Source organism: Histoplasma capsulatum, genomic scaffold (genome assembly GCF_000149585.1).
Source record: "Histoplasma capsulatum NAm1 scaffold_2 genomic scaffold, whole genome shotgun sequence".
Lineage (NCBI taxonomy): Eukaryota > Fungi > Ascomycota > Eurotiomycetes > Onygenales > Ajellomycetaceae > Histoplasma > Histoplasma mississippiense.
In genome coordinates, this window is record NW_001813981.1 from 2,916,270 (window position 1) to 2,929,213 (window position 12,944).

Consider the following 12,944-nt stretch of genomic DNA (forward strand, 5'->3'; position numbering starts at 1 on the left):
AAAAGAAAAAAGAGACAGAACCGACCGACCCAACGATGAACGGTCGAAAAAGCAAAGAAACCCCACATCCCCTTGCCTAGTGTCCAAATCTAAAAAACCGAATCCAAGTCTGAAACAGAAGGTTACTTTGAAGAATCTTTGTGACCAAGTGCTAACACGCATATTTAATTATTTTTTTTTATTTTTATTTTTATTTTTATTTTTATTTTTATTTTTATTTTTTTTGCCGGATACCAATATTCAGGAACCAGACTCCAGAGATAAATGAAAATTAGTAAATCAGGGGGTGGCAAAAAATAAATAAGACAACGCTCAACCCAAGAAGGAAATAGATACAATACAAATATCATACAAAAATGATTTTTTTCTTCTCCAATTTTTTTTATTTATTTATTTTTTTTTTTTTTTTACTTCTTTACCTCCGTTGGATTTCCGACGTCGCGGATAGATTAGTTTAGTCTCCCCTTTCTTCCCCTGAAAGAGTCATGCCCTTGGCATTCTCGCCTTCTCCCGGGTTCCCTCTGACGCTGGTTTTGGGGAACGTAGAAACTTTTGCCAAGCGGGTTACTCTGTACTGGAGAAAAGAACGCGGTAGAAGAGGCTACGGGGGGAGAGAGATTGATACCTCGTTTTTTTTTTTTTTTTTTTTGTCCTTCTCTGTTGTTGTTGCTGCTGCCGTTATTGTCAACTTTGTCCATGATAGTGGTGATATTTTATTTACCCTGTTTTGCTGAAGTTTTCTGTGCTATTGGAAAAGGATTGGGAATGAGCCTGGCTGCTACGTCACTGATTTAGCTACTGTTCTCCTTTTATTTGTCATATGTTCTGTAGCTTTTTCGTGTATTTCAGTTTAGAAGTACCTCTTTCGAAGACATTATCAAGTCCGCATATTGTTATTCACCACAATGACATATATGGCGCTGCACATCATGCAAATCAACAGACCAGGAAATCATACCCCTTAAAATCCAGCGTCAGGGCTTGGGCTTGAAGATCTTTTTCTGCACGAACCACACGTTTCAAAAGCCCCAGGGCAAGATGATCGATAAGTAAATTTTTTCTTTTTTTTTTTTTTTTTTCTTTTTTGGGGAGAAGTTGCTCTGGTATTATTTTGCTCAACGTTGCTCACAATGAGCCAAGAAGGCAAGAGAAGGAATAAACGGTTCCTCCTCCGCAGTCCACGAAAGGGCTTGTGGAGAACAAACAACAGCAATCATGACATGACCAGGTTCAAGATATCTGCGCCACACTAATGAGTCCCTACTTCCTTATTCCAAGGACTTCCAAGCCCATTTGTGGGTAAAAAGAAACGAACACAATAGAAAAAACGTACTTGTTAGCGTGGAATGTACGATGACAACAGAGCCCCACCATCTTGATGCTGCGGCTCAGATATTGAAACACTCCCTGTTCTTCTTGCCTTTAACTCCCCATCGCCTCGGGCCTTCCAATCACTTATTTCTATGTTGACTGACCGGCCATGTGGTCTGGGTAGCAAAGGAACGACAGGCCTAAAGGCCCAAGGGTGGGTGGGAGAGGTTGATTGGCGCCGGGTCAGCCACGTCGATCATGATCAGGTGTGCTGCTACTGGGTCTTTATGCGTGGTGATACCAGGGGTTATGGTTGAGGTGAGAATGGGAAACGAAAAAGGGGCGGGGGGAAGGAAGGGAGGGAGGAAGAAAGGGAGCGGAGCGGGATGGGCCATGGTTAGTTAGGGGAACACCCGAGATCAAGTTTGGAGTCAGTTTGTGACAGAACCTTGATACAGAGCTTGCTGTCTTGGTAAAAGGGGTGGATCAGGGGCGGCATTATTCTTGTTGGGCGTCGGAATTTGCTGACAGGGAAGGGGTTGTGAGGTGTTGATGACATCATAGTGAGGCCTGATAGATTTGTGTTTAGCGACGAGTCGACGACAGGTTGTACTCTGTATGCATGCTGCTTTCTTTTCTTTTTCTTTTCTTTCTTATTTTTCTGTTTTTTTCTTTTTTCTTTTTGATTTCCCGAACAAAACTGTTGTTTCCCCCACTCTGGTTCACCAGTAGTAGTGTGGTTTCAGATTATCAACCACTGCATAGTTTAGCGTTGGCGTCTTGTTGGCGTACACGCTAAAGGTGCAGTAGTTCGATTTACCTTTGCTTTTTTTTTTTCTCTCTTTTTTTTTTCTTTTTTTCTTTTGTTTTTCTCAGCCCGTTGATGGATTCCAGCGGGCAATGCTTTGACCCCAAGGAATCTGGGTTGAAGTTCTCCATACATCACCATGGCCCAAGCAACCTATTTCGGAATATTTAGCGAAGGTATTTGAATAATACTAGTATATTTGATGCTCTGAAACCTCCATTTCAACTACTCTCACTCGTCAGATAATGTTCAACGTACTGTACTTCACTCCTTACGGCTATCCACTGGAAGGTGCCAAACCCTTAACAAGCGACACACTTCGAAGTAGTAATCGCAATGTGGAAAAATATCCTAGTAGGGTAGTTTTGTTGTATGGAGCGTCGGACATTGGCCCGTTATCTGGTAAATCCCCGTATGCTATTTTGTCATCAAGCCTGCAAGCATATCCAGCCATAGGAGCTTCAAATTAAGCACAGACAATGGCATATCATTGGAGATGCTTGTTCGACGCTGCTTTGTTTGCGCTGCTGCAGCAAGAACTGGCTGTGAGATCTCACCGCCAAGCCTGTTTCAATGCAATTGATGTGGCACCATGTGACCATCACCGCTACCCAACTGAGACCCGTGGAGATTTCCGGGCACAGTTGCGGGTGACATCGCCTGCATTAACAACAGATGAGAGACAAAGCAGGCCTCCTCGGGGGAAAGGGTGATTGGAGCAGGCTGGGGATAAGAAACGCGCTCAAATTTACGAGAAGCCTGTCTGCCTAACCATCGTTAGCCTCCTTGTTGGTTATTTTTGTCTCAAAATCGAGTCCATATCGCAGCAGGAGAAGGAATACGACCGCCGTTGACGATACAAGCTAGCTAAAGGCGGGAATGACAACGACGATGGTGCCAGGGAACGTCGGGGTGGCCACCGGCCACGTGCCCGACAAATGCCGTGCTCGATCTGAACTACAAAGCCCAACGATGAATTCCATTCGAAGCGACCAGAACCTCAGCCAGCCTTTGTCTCTTCAGGAAAGTAATGTTACGCCTTTGAATGCCTAAATGCACTGGGGCCAGCAATACAATACCGGAAATACCTACTAAGCATTCTTCTCACTTACCTTGAGAAGATCGAGAAGATCTCATCTAGTTCCGCTGTCTGTGATTGACGAAAAATGCCAAAGGACTTTTATATTTATTTTGTTTATGCCAAATTTGCGACAGCTAACTACCACTGCAAATTGTTCCAGCCATGGTGTAACCAGACACCAAAAATCTTGTCAGTTTAACCTGCTGTAATTGTGGCAAAGTGGGTTTTCGCCTTCTGGGTTTTCTGGACAAAAATAATCATTCCAATTATCCAAGCGCTGCATATTTGACCCAGCAAGGAAGCTTATGGAGGGACAATAAAGAGTGAGTCGCTCTAATTAGCCATCGACGTCATTGAGTGGAGCTCTAAAAGAAGTGCTAGAACACGCCAAGGAAGCCCATGGTTCTGCCACCCATGTTCTGACAAGCAATTTGAGAATGGAATAATCCACTCAACATTCAGGCATCCATATACACAATTAGCATGAGAAATAGCCATGCCAATCCCCTTTTCTACTTTGTTTTGAGGACATTGTTCTAGATATTCCTTGGCTGCCCAATTTCCTTCGCTGTTCAAAGTTCAAAGTTCGGCAAAGATTCCTTCAAGCCAGCACTAGAGCAAAACATACGAAAAGATCTGACGTACCAAGAGATATGTCAAGCATAAATTTTGAATTCAGCCATTCAAGCGAACCTTATGGCTCGTGCCCCATATGAACTCGGTGGTCACGGCTGGTCTGGTTCTTTTGCCGACCATGTTCGATCTTAGACAGGGCAGCATCCCCAATTCCACCATATTATTGCGTCAGACGAACCTCTCGACCTGGCTCCCGTCTTCATCATCAAAGTCTCTTTGAAAGCTGCGCCACCGGCACATACGGTCTCATTCACCGTACTCTAGCAAGTTCCACCAAGATCTGGACTCGTCGACCATGATGGAGATGCTCGTGTTAGCAAAATCGCGCGGAGTCCCGTTTTCATGACAATCTTTCCTCTATGGATGGGATGATTTATCTTACGAGCTAGATATTTTCCAGCCCATCTTTTGTGTTTTATCGCTTGGAGTTTGCCTTTTACCTTAAATCTACCAATATGAAGAGCCCCCACTGCACTGGCGCGCATATCCCAGGCAAACTCCAATATATTGTTCATTCTAGATTGAAATACGATCACAGTCCGCATCGTATACTGCGATACATATTTCTGCAACTTAGGATTCCCGAGAACCCGAAGTAAAAGCGGAACAGATGAAAGCAAAGCGAAAAATCTTTTCCTGCTTGCCCTGAATATAACTTCTTATAGTCACAGTTGGTGACAATGACAATTCTTCTCAATTTCAAACACCACCTCTCCAAAAATAGAATAGGGGGGGAAAAAAAGCCCCAAAAAGGCACTACATTATCTGTTAGTTTCCCTTCAGAGTTCGTTATTTCCCCCTTAGTTAAGCTTCTAATATAATACACCGACATTTCTACTCTATAGACGCCAAGGAACACCCACACAAAAATGAATCTTCACTTCTCAGTTGTTTGACTGCCCCTGATAAGATCCACTGCTGGGGATAGCAGCATACGAGTACACAATCCCCCACCCCTCTCTCTCCCTTGTCAAAAATTCCCGAGCAGTACGTATGTTCAACACGCGTAACTCGCAAACCAAGAATCCACTTTCTCATTGGTATGAGGTTTTCAAAAGCAAAAGAATTATGATCTCTCGTCAATGAAGCGGCCTCCGTTCAGTCAGCGAAATCCCTACTGGACTCTCATTTGAGCATTGTAAATATATTCGTCCTCCTGCTTGATCGGATCTTTCTGTGCATACGTATGCGCTACACACGCGTCGCTGCGGCTGGTCATGATTCTCTCACCATTCATGCAATGCGTCTGGAGTTGCGTTGGGGGTGATTTCATGATAAAAATAGTAATATCAAACAAACACGTAACACTGATGATGGGAGAAGTGATCACATAATAATGAAAAAAATTTTGATTAAAAAAAGAAAAAAAGAAAAAAAAAAAAGGAAAGGAAAGGGAAAAACCAGGAATTTGGTTCGGTTTCTCGGGACGGGACGGGAAGGGCAAACTTCATACTTTACGATATTTTGATTTATTTGCTGTAATAAGTTAAAACGATTAAACTAATTAAGTAATTTTCGGTTAATAAGAATTTATATATTGATATATGCTAAATGTTGGTTGGCATTGTTTATCTTACTTCTTGTGGCTATGAAATTTGCAACGGCTATCCGCAGCGGACTACCAGCGGCAGAACCTTCTCTACCCGTCTTTCACCCCGCGGCGGGGTGATAGTTGTCGAATATGCATGATGGCGTCAGAGTCTATGACCTGTTTAGTTGTCACCTCCATATGACACGGAGGAAGGAGGGGTAGTTGGGATCCAAACGAGGAGTGAGAAAAAGTCGGCGGGGTTATCGGACAATAAAAAAACGAGTGTGTTCAACAAGGATTCTGCCGAAGTTTGATTGTCGCGCACTTCAGCAATCTGTGGAACGATTCAGATTTCCTCCACTGTGAAATACGGTACATCTGGCGGCTTTGGTAAGTCTGGGATCGTTCGCAGCGTGACTTTAATTCGCCAGGTTTTTAGCTTCTCGGTGACTTATTATGAGTATCTGTCGGAGCTGATATCTCGTATATCAAGGATCAGAGATGACATCATGCTATAATCTGCCTTGTTGACTGTTTTGCTTCGCCGCTTTGTAAACTGCCTTGCTGACTCTCAGCACTGCCCCACTTGTATAATCAAGCATATCCTTCCTTATAAATACTGCCTACTTATCATGTAATTATCGGAGTTATAATAATCAATTCAATATTCTATTTTCTATTTTGATATTCAGTATTTGGGTCAATATTCGGACATTATCTAGTTCCGACAGTATCTTATTTGTATCTTGCACTCAAACTTTATCCCAGATTAGATGAATTACCCTGTCAGAATGACTTCCATTTTGCCGCATCCCTAGGCATGACCCATGCTCTGCTGCATGGATGCCCAATTCCGCTCCAACGTTCCGCTGATTGTATGGTGAGAAAAGAGCTATTGGCCTTGGGCAAAGATGTTGGTTGGAAATGTCGTCATAGTATCCTGAGATTCCCCGCCCATCGTTTTATGCATGTGAGGGAACGCCGGATCACTACTCAGCCTATTGAACTGGGAATTAAAAGAGTATGTACCCTGAATAATAGCGATTTCCTGTCTTGATGTCAGGTGTGGATATCATGCGGTACTGGGAATCTATTTGCCGTTGCTGTCCGTTCTTATTCGACGAAACAACTTGAAGCCAACCCAGACGAGTACTGTCAGTCCAGTATTTGCTTCTTTTGGTTGCAAATACTAGTCCTATTGCCAGGCCGGGGGAGGGGGGAGGACGTGGGAGGAGAGGAGAATTAGTAGAATTTTCCATCTAGAGTTTAACGCTTCAAATTTAATAAAGGCAACTCAATGCAGGATGCAGGAGAAGCCAGCGATTGATCCCGTTAATCCAAGTATTCAATGCGTGGAAACTCGGTGGGAGCACACAAGTTGGGGGATCCATAACAGGCAAGATATGGGGGAGTGAATGCCAATATAACTATTATCGATTCAAGTCCGACTCCTTAGAGTTCCGGGACAAGAACAGCAGTGGTATTTAGCTGCTCTCAGTAGTATCAAGGCTGGCACTGTGTAATCCTGTACAAGTCTCCTTTGTAATTATTCCGTAAGCTGTTGCCAAAGGCTTCCAGACTTGAGATGTTAGGAGTTTGAAAATGATCACGTGTGCCGATCAGCATTCCAAGGTTGGATCACATATTTATATCACCATCCATCAAACTTCCGCGAAAAGCTCGATAACAACCCGATCTAACGTGTTTTAGTTCTGTTGGCTGCTTGCCTGTACATGATGGATTATCTAGGTGTATATTGTCCTACCAAACGCTTGGTTGTTTACCTCCAACTCCGGGCGTATTATATGAGAGAGCTGAACGAGACGGATAGACGCGTTGATGCAATCTCACCGGACCTGGATGATGAAGCCTGGGCGATTCAACGGCCTCTGCTGCTATCACTGCAGACAAACGCTTGTCCGGCCAGTTTTACATGTATTGACTGCAGCCCATGATCCTTGGAGGGAAATGGCTACTCGCTGTCAGAGACTGTGCTTTCCTGCTCCTCGCCTGAGGTTGCCAAAAATGCGTCAAAGCCTCGAACATGAAATCGAGACAACACTGTGCTTCGAGTTTGTTTTTTGTTGAGAAGCATATTCCTTTCATCATAATTCTATTTCCCAATCGTGATACAGGTTTTAGACTCAGCACAAACAGAGATAGTATAAGCACAACAAAATTTCATATCTATCTTCAATCGAGTATGGTTTCAAGATCCAGAGCATCCAGCAGTGCTGTTAACCCTCTGAAGAGATCCAAATCTACTTCATCTATTAAGTCGCGCCGTCATATTCCTCCCATCCCAGAACTTATAAACCCTCAGGCCGTCCACTACCATGCAATGGCTGCTGCGTCAATTGCCATGCAGCGCTCCAACCAACGAAGTTCTTTGGATTTAAGAGGGTCTTGCAGTGAGTCACACGGTGGCCGCAGCGAAGCGGACGGGTTTTCATTTCGTTCTTCCAAAGCCCGCAGTGTCCGTTTCACCCCTAGTGATCGTGATACTATTGGTGCTCAGAACGAACGACATTTGATTCAATGCCCAAGCTCTATAGCTTCTCCATGCAGCAATGGAACTGCCAGAAACGATTCCGCATTCCATGCTGCGGCTGACGAGCTAACCCCGAACATAAACGAGTTGTCTGGAATTGGAGATAGCATTGCTTCAGCGCCATCATCCTATCGGAAACTCCGTAAAGCTAAATCAATGTTCTCAACCCGGAAGCGTGCGATGAAGTCGTCAGATTCGTCCTATTCACCGTTTAGATCCTCTACTTGCTCAGATAACCCCGAAATGGGCCATCTTTCCCGAGCCACACTGCGACGATCGAAGTCTTTCTTTGCCGCGGAAATAGCCCAGAAGCCAGATGGCGAAAAGCGGACAGATAGCCAGAACGCAGCAATCCAGTTAGCCCGTGAGCAATATCTACAGGAGTTACAGCAGTCAAAGCGAAATGATGGGTCGGCATCTATTCTTAGTGGGAGAGGACGGCACCAATCAAGGCCCTTTAGAAAATCTCTTAGATCTTCTAGCGGATGGGATGCTGAAAACGAAATTCCAGTCGCTCCTCCTCAGCCTATAAAACCCAGTGTAATTTACCCAAGTAAGACCCTTCGAAACTCAACGTCAAGGATCTTCTCATTGTCGATCAAGAATGGCCTAAGGAGGATATTTGGACGCTCGATGGCACAAGAGGAAAGATGTGCACCCACGGTGCAGCGCAAGCATGCATTAGGATTTAGTGATTATATCAGTTCAGAATCTGGAGGTAAGTTTTAACCCCCGGAATCCGCTGTACTTGGCTATTGAAGAATTCTAACCACCATACAGGACCGGCGAGCATTGGCAATCGACCAGCTAGTATCAGGACGATGAAGAGCTCGGACAGTTTTGCCACCTTAAGCTCCCGCGCAACCAGTTGGACAGATTCGACCGCTACCAACATTACGGCTACAAGAGATGCTGTATCGGAGAGAAATAGACTTTCCATTATTCAAGAGAACGGCGTCCCACCTGATTCCACCCCTTCCCGGCTGTCTTTCCATTACAATGATGGATACTCAGTCTTCCGGAAGCCTTTGCATCCGGGACGCAGCGGTAATAATGCTTTTGATGCAGTGGACAGCCAGCGGGTGTACTCTGCTTTAGTGAGACATATTGACGAGTTCCCGCCGCCAGATGAGGCGACAGGATCTAGAGCAGGACTTGTCGGGGATCGATATATAGCCTCATCGTCAATATACTCACATCGCCCAACAAACACCATTCGGCATATACCTAGCGAGGCGTCTATGCGAACTATCAGGCCGATACCTCCAGCGCGGGGCCTATCTCCAAGTTCACGAAGCCAGATATCGGTAGGCTCGAGCTACCGTAGAGAGGCATTTGCTATTACCCCCCAAGAAATTGCTCAGCATAACGAAAACATGAGTCGCTATCGTTCAGTCGAATCGCTCCAGCGGTCAAAATCGTCACTCTGTCAACCTAGCCGGCAAAAGCGATCCGAAATTCCGAACCCGCTAGTCCCGCCCCGATTTTCCTCCTATGAACACGCGATAAACTCAGACGATGACATCGAAAGTGTGATCGTATCACGGCCGGGTGATATTGCGCGATCTTGTGTCTCTCCAAGTGTGTATTCAAGGACGACCAGCGGGGATACACCAAGACATTTTGGAAGCAGGAGAGACTTGAGTTTTTCGGAATCTAGCGATGAACGAGGTACGGTTACTATCCTTGCCAGTGAGAGACTACCATATAAGCCAAATGATGCCGGAGGCTATACCTGTAGCGACAGCAAAATCAGGGGTAGCGCCGAGTGGAAATCATGGATGAGCTCTCAAATGGACCTTTTGGATGCTACCCCTGAGAACTATGCAAAGATCCAATATGTTAAGTCCCCTAACACTCATTACCGGGAAATGACGGAAATTCATGGCGAGTTGAAGGATGGAAACCCTGAAGCATCGTACACCATGCCCCAAACAAATGAATATATTACTGCAGAGCCACCTGAAGGACCACCATCCCTTGATGTTGACCAAAGGCAGCCGCTAGTAGAATTAAAGTCATTTACACAAAATAATTTTTCACGGCCTCTCCGCCTATCTCCTGATATACCCATCTCCATTTCTCGCCCAGCCGTTCAAAAACCATTTGTTGTCGCCAGATCGGAATCCGCCCATAGTCTTCATATAGCCCCCGACGTCGATCCTGAGAGGTCTACTCCAACCGACGCTGTGCTTCCGAGAAATGCGTCAAGAAGTCCAAGCGCCTCTCTATTGGCTTATGAGAAGCCCGAATGCCTGGACCTTGCCACATTGCCAGTTACACCCACGAGACTCCCAAAAGCTATCCAGAGCACTATTTCGCTCCGCAATCACAGTGGGAAAGATAGCCCGACCAGGCGACTCAGCGATCCTAGAAAATTGTCACCAACAGTCAATTTTAGCTCTGTTCGCAACAGGAGAGACAATGCCCGAGTGACCAATGAGAACTTAAGGGGGGGCAGAGTACCTACTAAGAGCAACTTGCCAGAGTTAGGAGATATTCATTCGACAATTAGTAGCAAACGCATGGTGGATATATTCTTGAGTCAGAGACGGCGTCAGATGGGCGGAGCAGAGAAAGGCACAGAGCACGCTTTTATCTAGCCCTAGGACTATTCCCTCAACTCCATACCAACTTGCTGTTCCTGCCATCAAACAATAGATTTTTGTACATTTCTCTATTTGACCGATAGGGACTTCTTATTGGCATCGTTTTAATGCATTCATCTTCAACGTACACTGCTCTCCTATCCATGCCTACCTATTTTATCCTCCCTACCAATTTATTCTGTTTGGGTATTCCTCTTTTCTGAAATATGGGGGAATACATGCACTTCTTCCTTATATAATCATGTCTCTCTTTCAAAAATGCCGGAAGATATGCACTCTTTTCAACTTTTCATTACTGAGTTTGATATGTCAGTTATCGTGTATTGCATTGCATTATTCAGGGTACCAAAACTTTTGGGGGGGAATTGGGAGGGGAGGGGTGCTATCAGATTATTATGCTAGTTTCATTCTTCTGGAATCAGGTTATATATGATTTATCACTAACCAGTCTGTTTATTTTGTATCTTTCTTCCTTTTCTTTTGATCATGATATAAGGTCCAAATGGGTTAGTCAGCAAACACTCTCCCTCCAAAATTTCCCCCGTCCCTTGCAAGGATTGACTTATATGGGATATTGCAGCCCGGTTTCTTCACTGTGGGCAATCACGATATGTGATGAGAACCACCATGATATGCTTGGTGATGATACGTTGCTGTTACAATGTGTCCCTACAATATTATTACCAATCACTCTCTACATCACGCGGTCCCGAAATGGACATTTCTCTGGCATCTATACTCCCAAGTAGGACAAAGAACGCCTGAGTAGCGTCCGCCTACGCTTTTGTCGTCATTCATTTAAAAAGATGCTTTTCGGCAAGGTTTACTCTCCACCGGTTTCCAGTTTGGAAACCATAGTCAAGGCAAAACATCTATTACGCCTCTCACGGGTGTGAACCTTGTTCAATATGACGTTAAAATATGCTTCAAATTGTAAAGCTCGCGTCTTGAGCTCATTATTTGCGGCGTCTCTCTCTCTTCTTTCCTTCGCTCCGTCTTCTCTTTTACCCCTATTGAACCTCGAGTACTTTTCTGTCAAAAACGATCATTTCGATCTTTGCTCAAACCAGTTCTTTCCATCACTGCAGCTCTACCGAGATCTCGACAGCTCTTCTCGCGCATAGTTCTGTCGACTCATTCATTCTTGCTGTCTCTATAAAGGAGCCTTGACTGGGAACTGGGAGTCGCACCTCCCCCCGATATCCAACAGTAACGAAAGGAAAAGAGAGAAACCATAAGCAAGGTGCGATTCATATGTCCAATTCAATCATCGCTGGTAGGTCCTTCCCCATCTTATGAGAGCCCAGGTGGGTAATAACATGCTCGCAAAAGTAGGAAGCGCAACCATGTGGCTGATATTATGGCCCGTGGTTTTCTGGGTAACCGCCTTTGTGTTTGCCAGCTCGCTATTTTACATCCGACACATGTTCGAAATGCCCCGTACCGAGGCTCTGTTGAGCGTCCTCTTTGCACTTCTGAACGCTATGGTTATTGTGCTACTTGGCTACCAATGGGTCTCCAACGAGCTTGACTTTGACAAACTCAACCGACAATATCCCCATGTCATCAATACCCAGTGCATCGTCTCGCATGCTATATTGTTCTCATTCGTCGGAATTGCCATCATCGGTTGTGCTAGCTACCTTTTCGCCAAAAGGGCCTCATCCAACCACAACCGCCACGTCGACAACAGCAGAACCCAACTACTCTTATGCGCCTTTGCTATTGGCACCGCTTGGATGGCCACATGCCCTTCCTCGCAAGCAAGAGAGCGCCAAGCTGAGTTTAAAGCATTACTCGATATGGGAAAATATGAGGAATTACACACCAGCCTTCGTCGTCTTGCCGACCTCCATATTTGCCTAGCAGTACTCGCGTGGCTTATGACGTATTGGGGCCTGTACGCGTTTGCTAGAGGGGTATACACTATGAAATCCCATGTATTGGACTGCTTTTTCCGCCCCTCTCGATTCCGGCGCAGAATGTCCGTTCCAGGTTATCTGTCACACGCTCATCACAGGGATGAATACCGCGATCTCGAGGCGGAATTCTTCGACAACAGGGCTCTTGTCGAGCTGAAATCGTTTGACCAGCACCCTACGGTTCGTCCGTGGGTAGATACCGCATCCTACGCCTCAAGACGCGAGTTAGGATCCCCAGATGAGAGAGCGGATGTAACGCTCCCCCCTCTAGCATTCCTGCGCGAGAAAGGTTTGTCGCCAAGCATAGTCTCAGTAGACACCTTCGATCTCGAAGTGCCGCAGACAACCCCAGTGTTTGAGACTGGGCGGTTGTCCAATTACCTAAACCGAGACAGCACGTAAGTAGTTATACATCAAGTGATGTCGTTATGAGGAAATTCGATAAATATTGGTTCTGATCTTCTGGAGGATATATATATTTCACGCAAGCTAGAA

At 45.2% G+C, this 12,944-nt stretch overlaps 2 protein-coding genes across 2 annotated transcripts; both read left to right on the forward strand.

Annotated features, from left to right (window-relative positions):
- Positions 1 to 7,708: 7,708 nt before the first annotated feature.
- HCAG_02934 (predicted protein) lies at positions 7,709 to 10,521 on the forward strand (the record flags this gene model as incomplete). The annotated part of the gene is made up of 4 exons (XM_001542713.1): positions 7,709 to 8,636; positions 8,699 to 9,015; positions 9,150 to 9,225; positions 9,314 to 10,521. The coding sequence occupies 4 exons, from the start codon at positions 7,709 to 7,711 to the stop codon at positions 10,519 to 10,521; spliced, it is 2,529 nt and encodes an 842-aa protein (XP_001542763.1).
- Positions 10,522 to 11,873: 1,352 nt separating this feature from the next.
- On the forward strand, positions 11,874 to 12,851 carry HCAG_02935 (predicted protein; the record flags this gene model as incomplete). Its single annotated transcript, XM_001542714.1, has 1 exon — positions 11,874 to 12,851. One exon carries the CDS (start codon positions 11,874 to 11,876, stop codon positions 12,849 to 12,851), a length of 978 nt encoding a protein of 325 aa, XP_001542764.1.
- Positions 12,852 to 12,944: the final 93 nt, after the last annotated feature.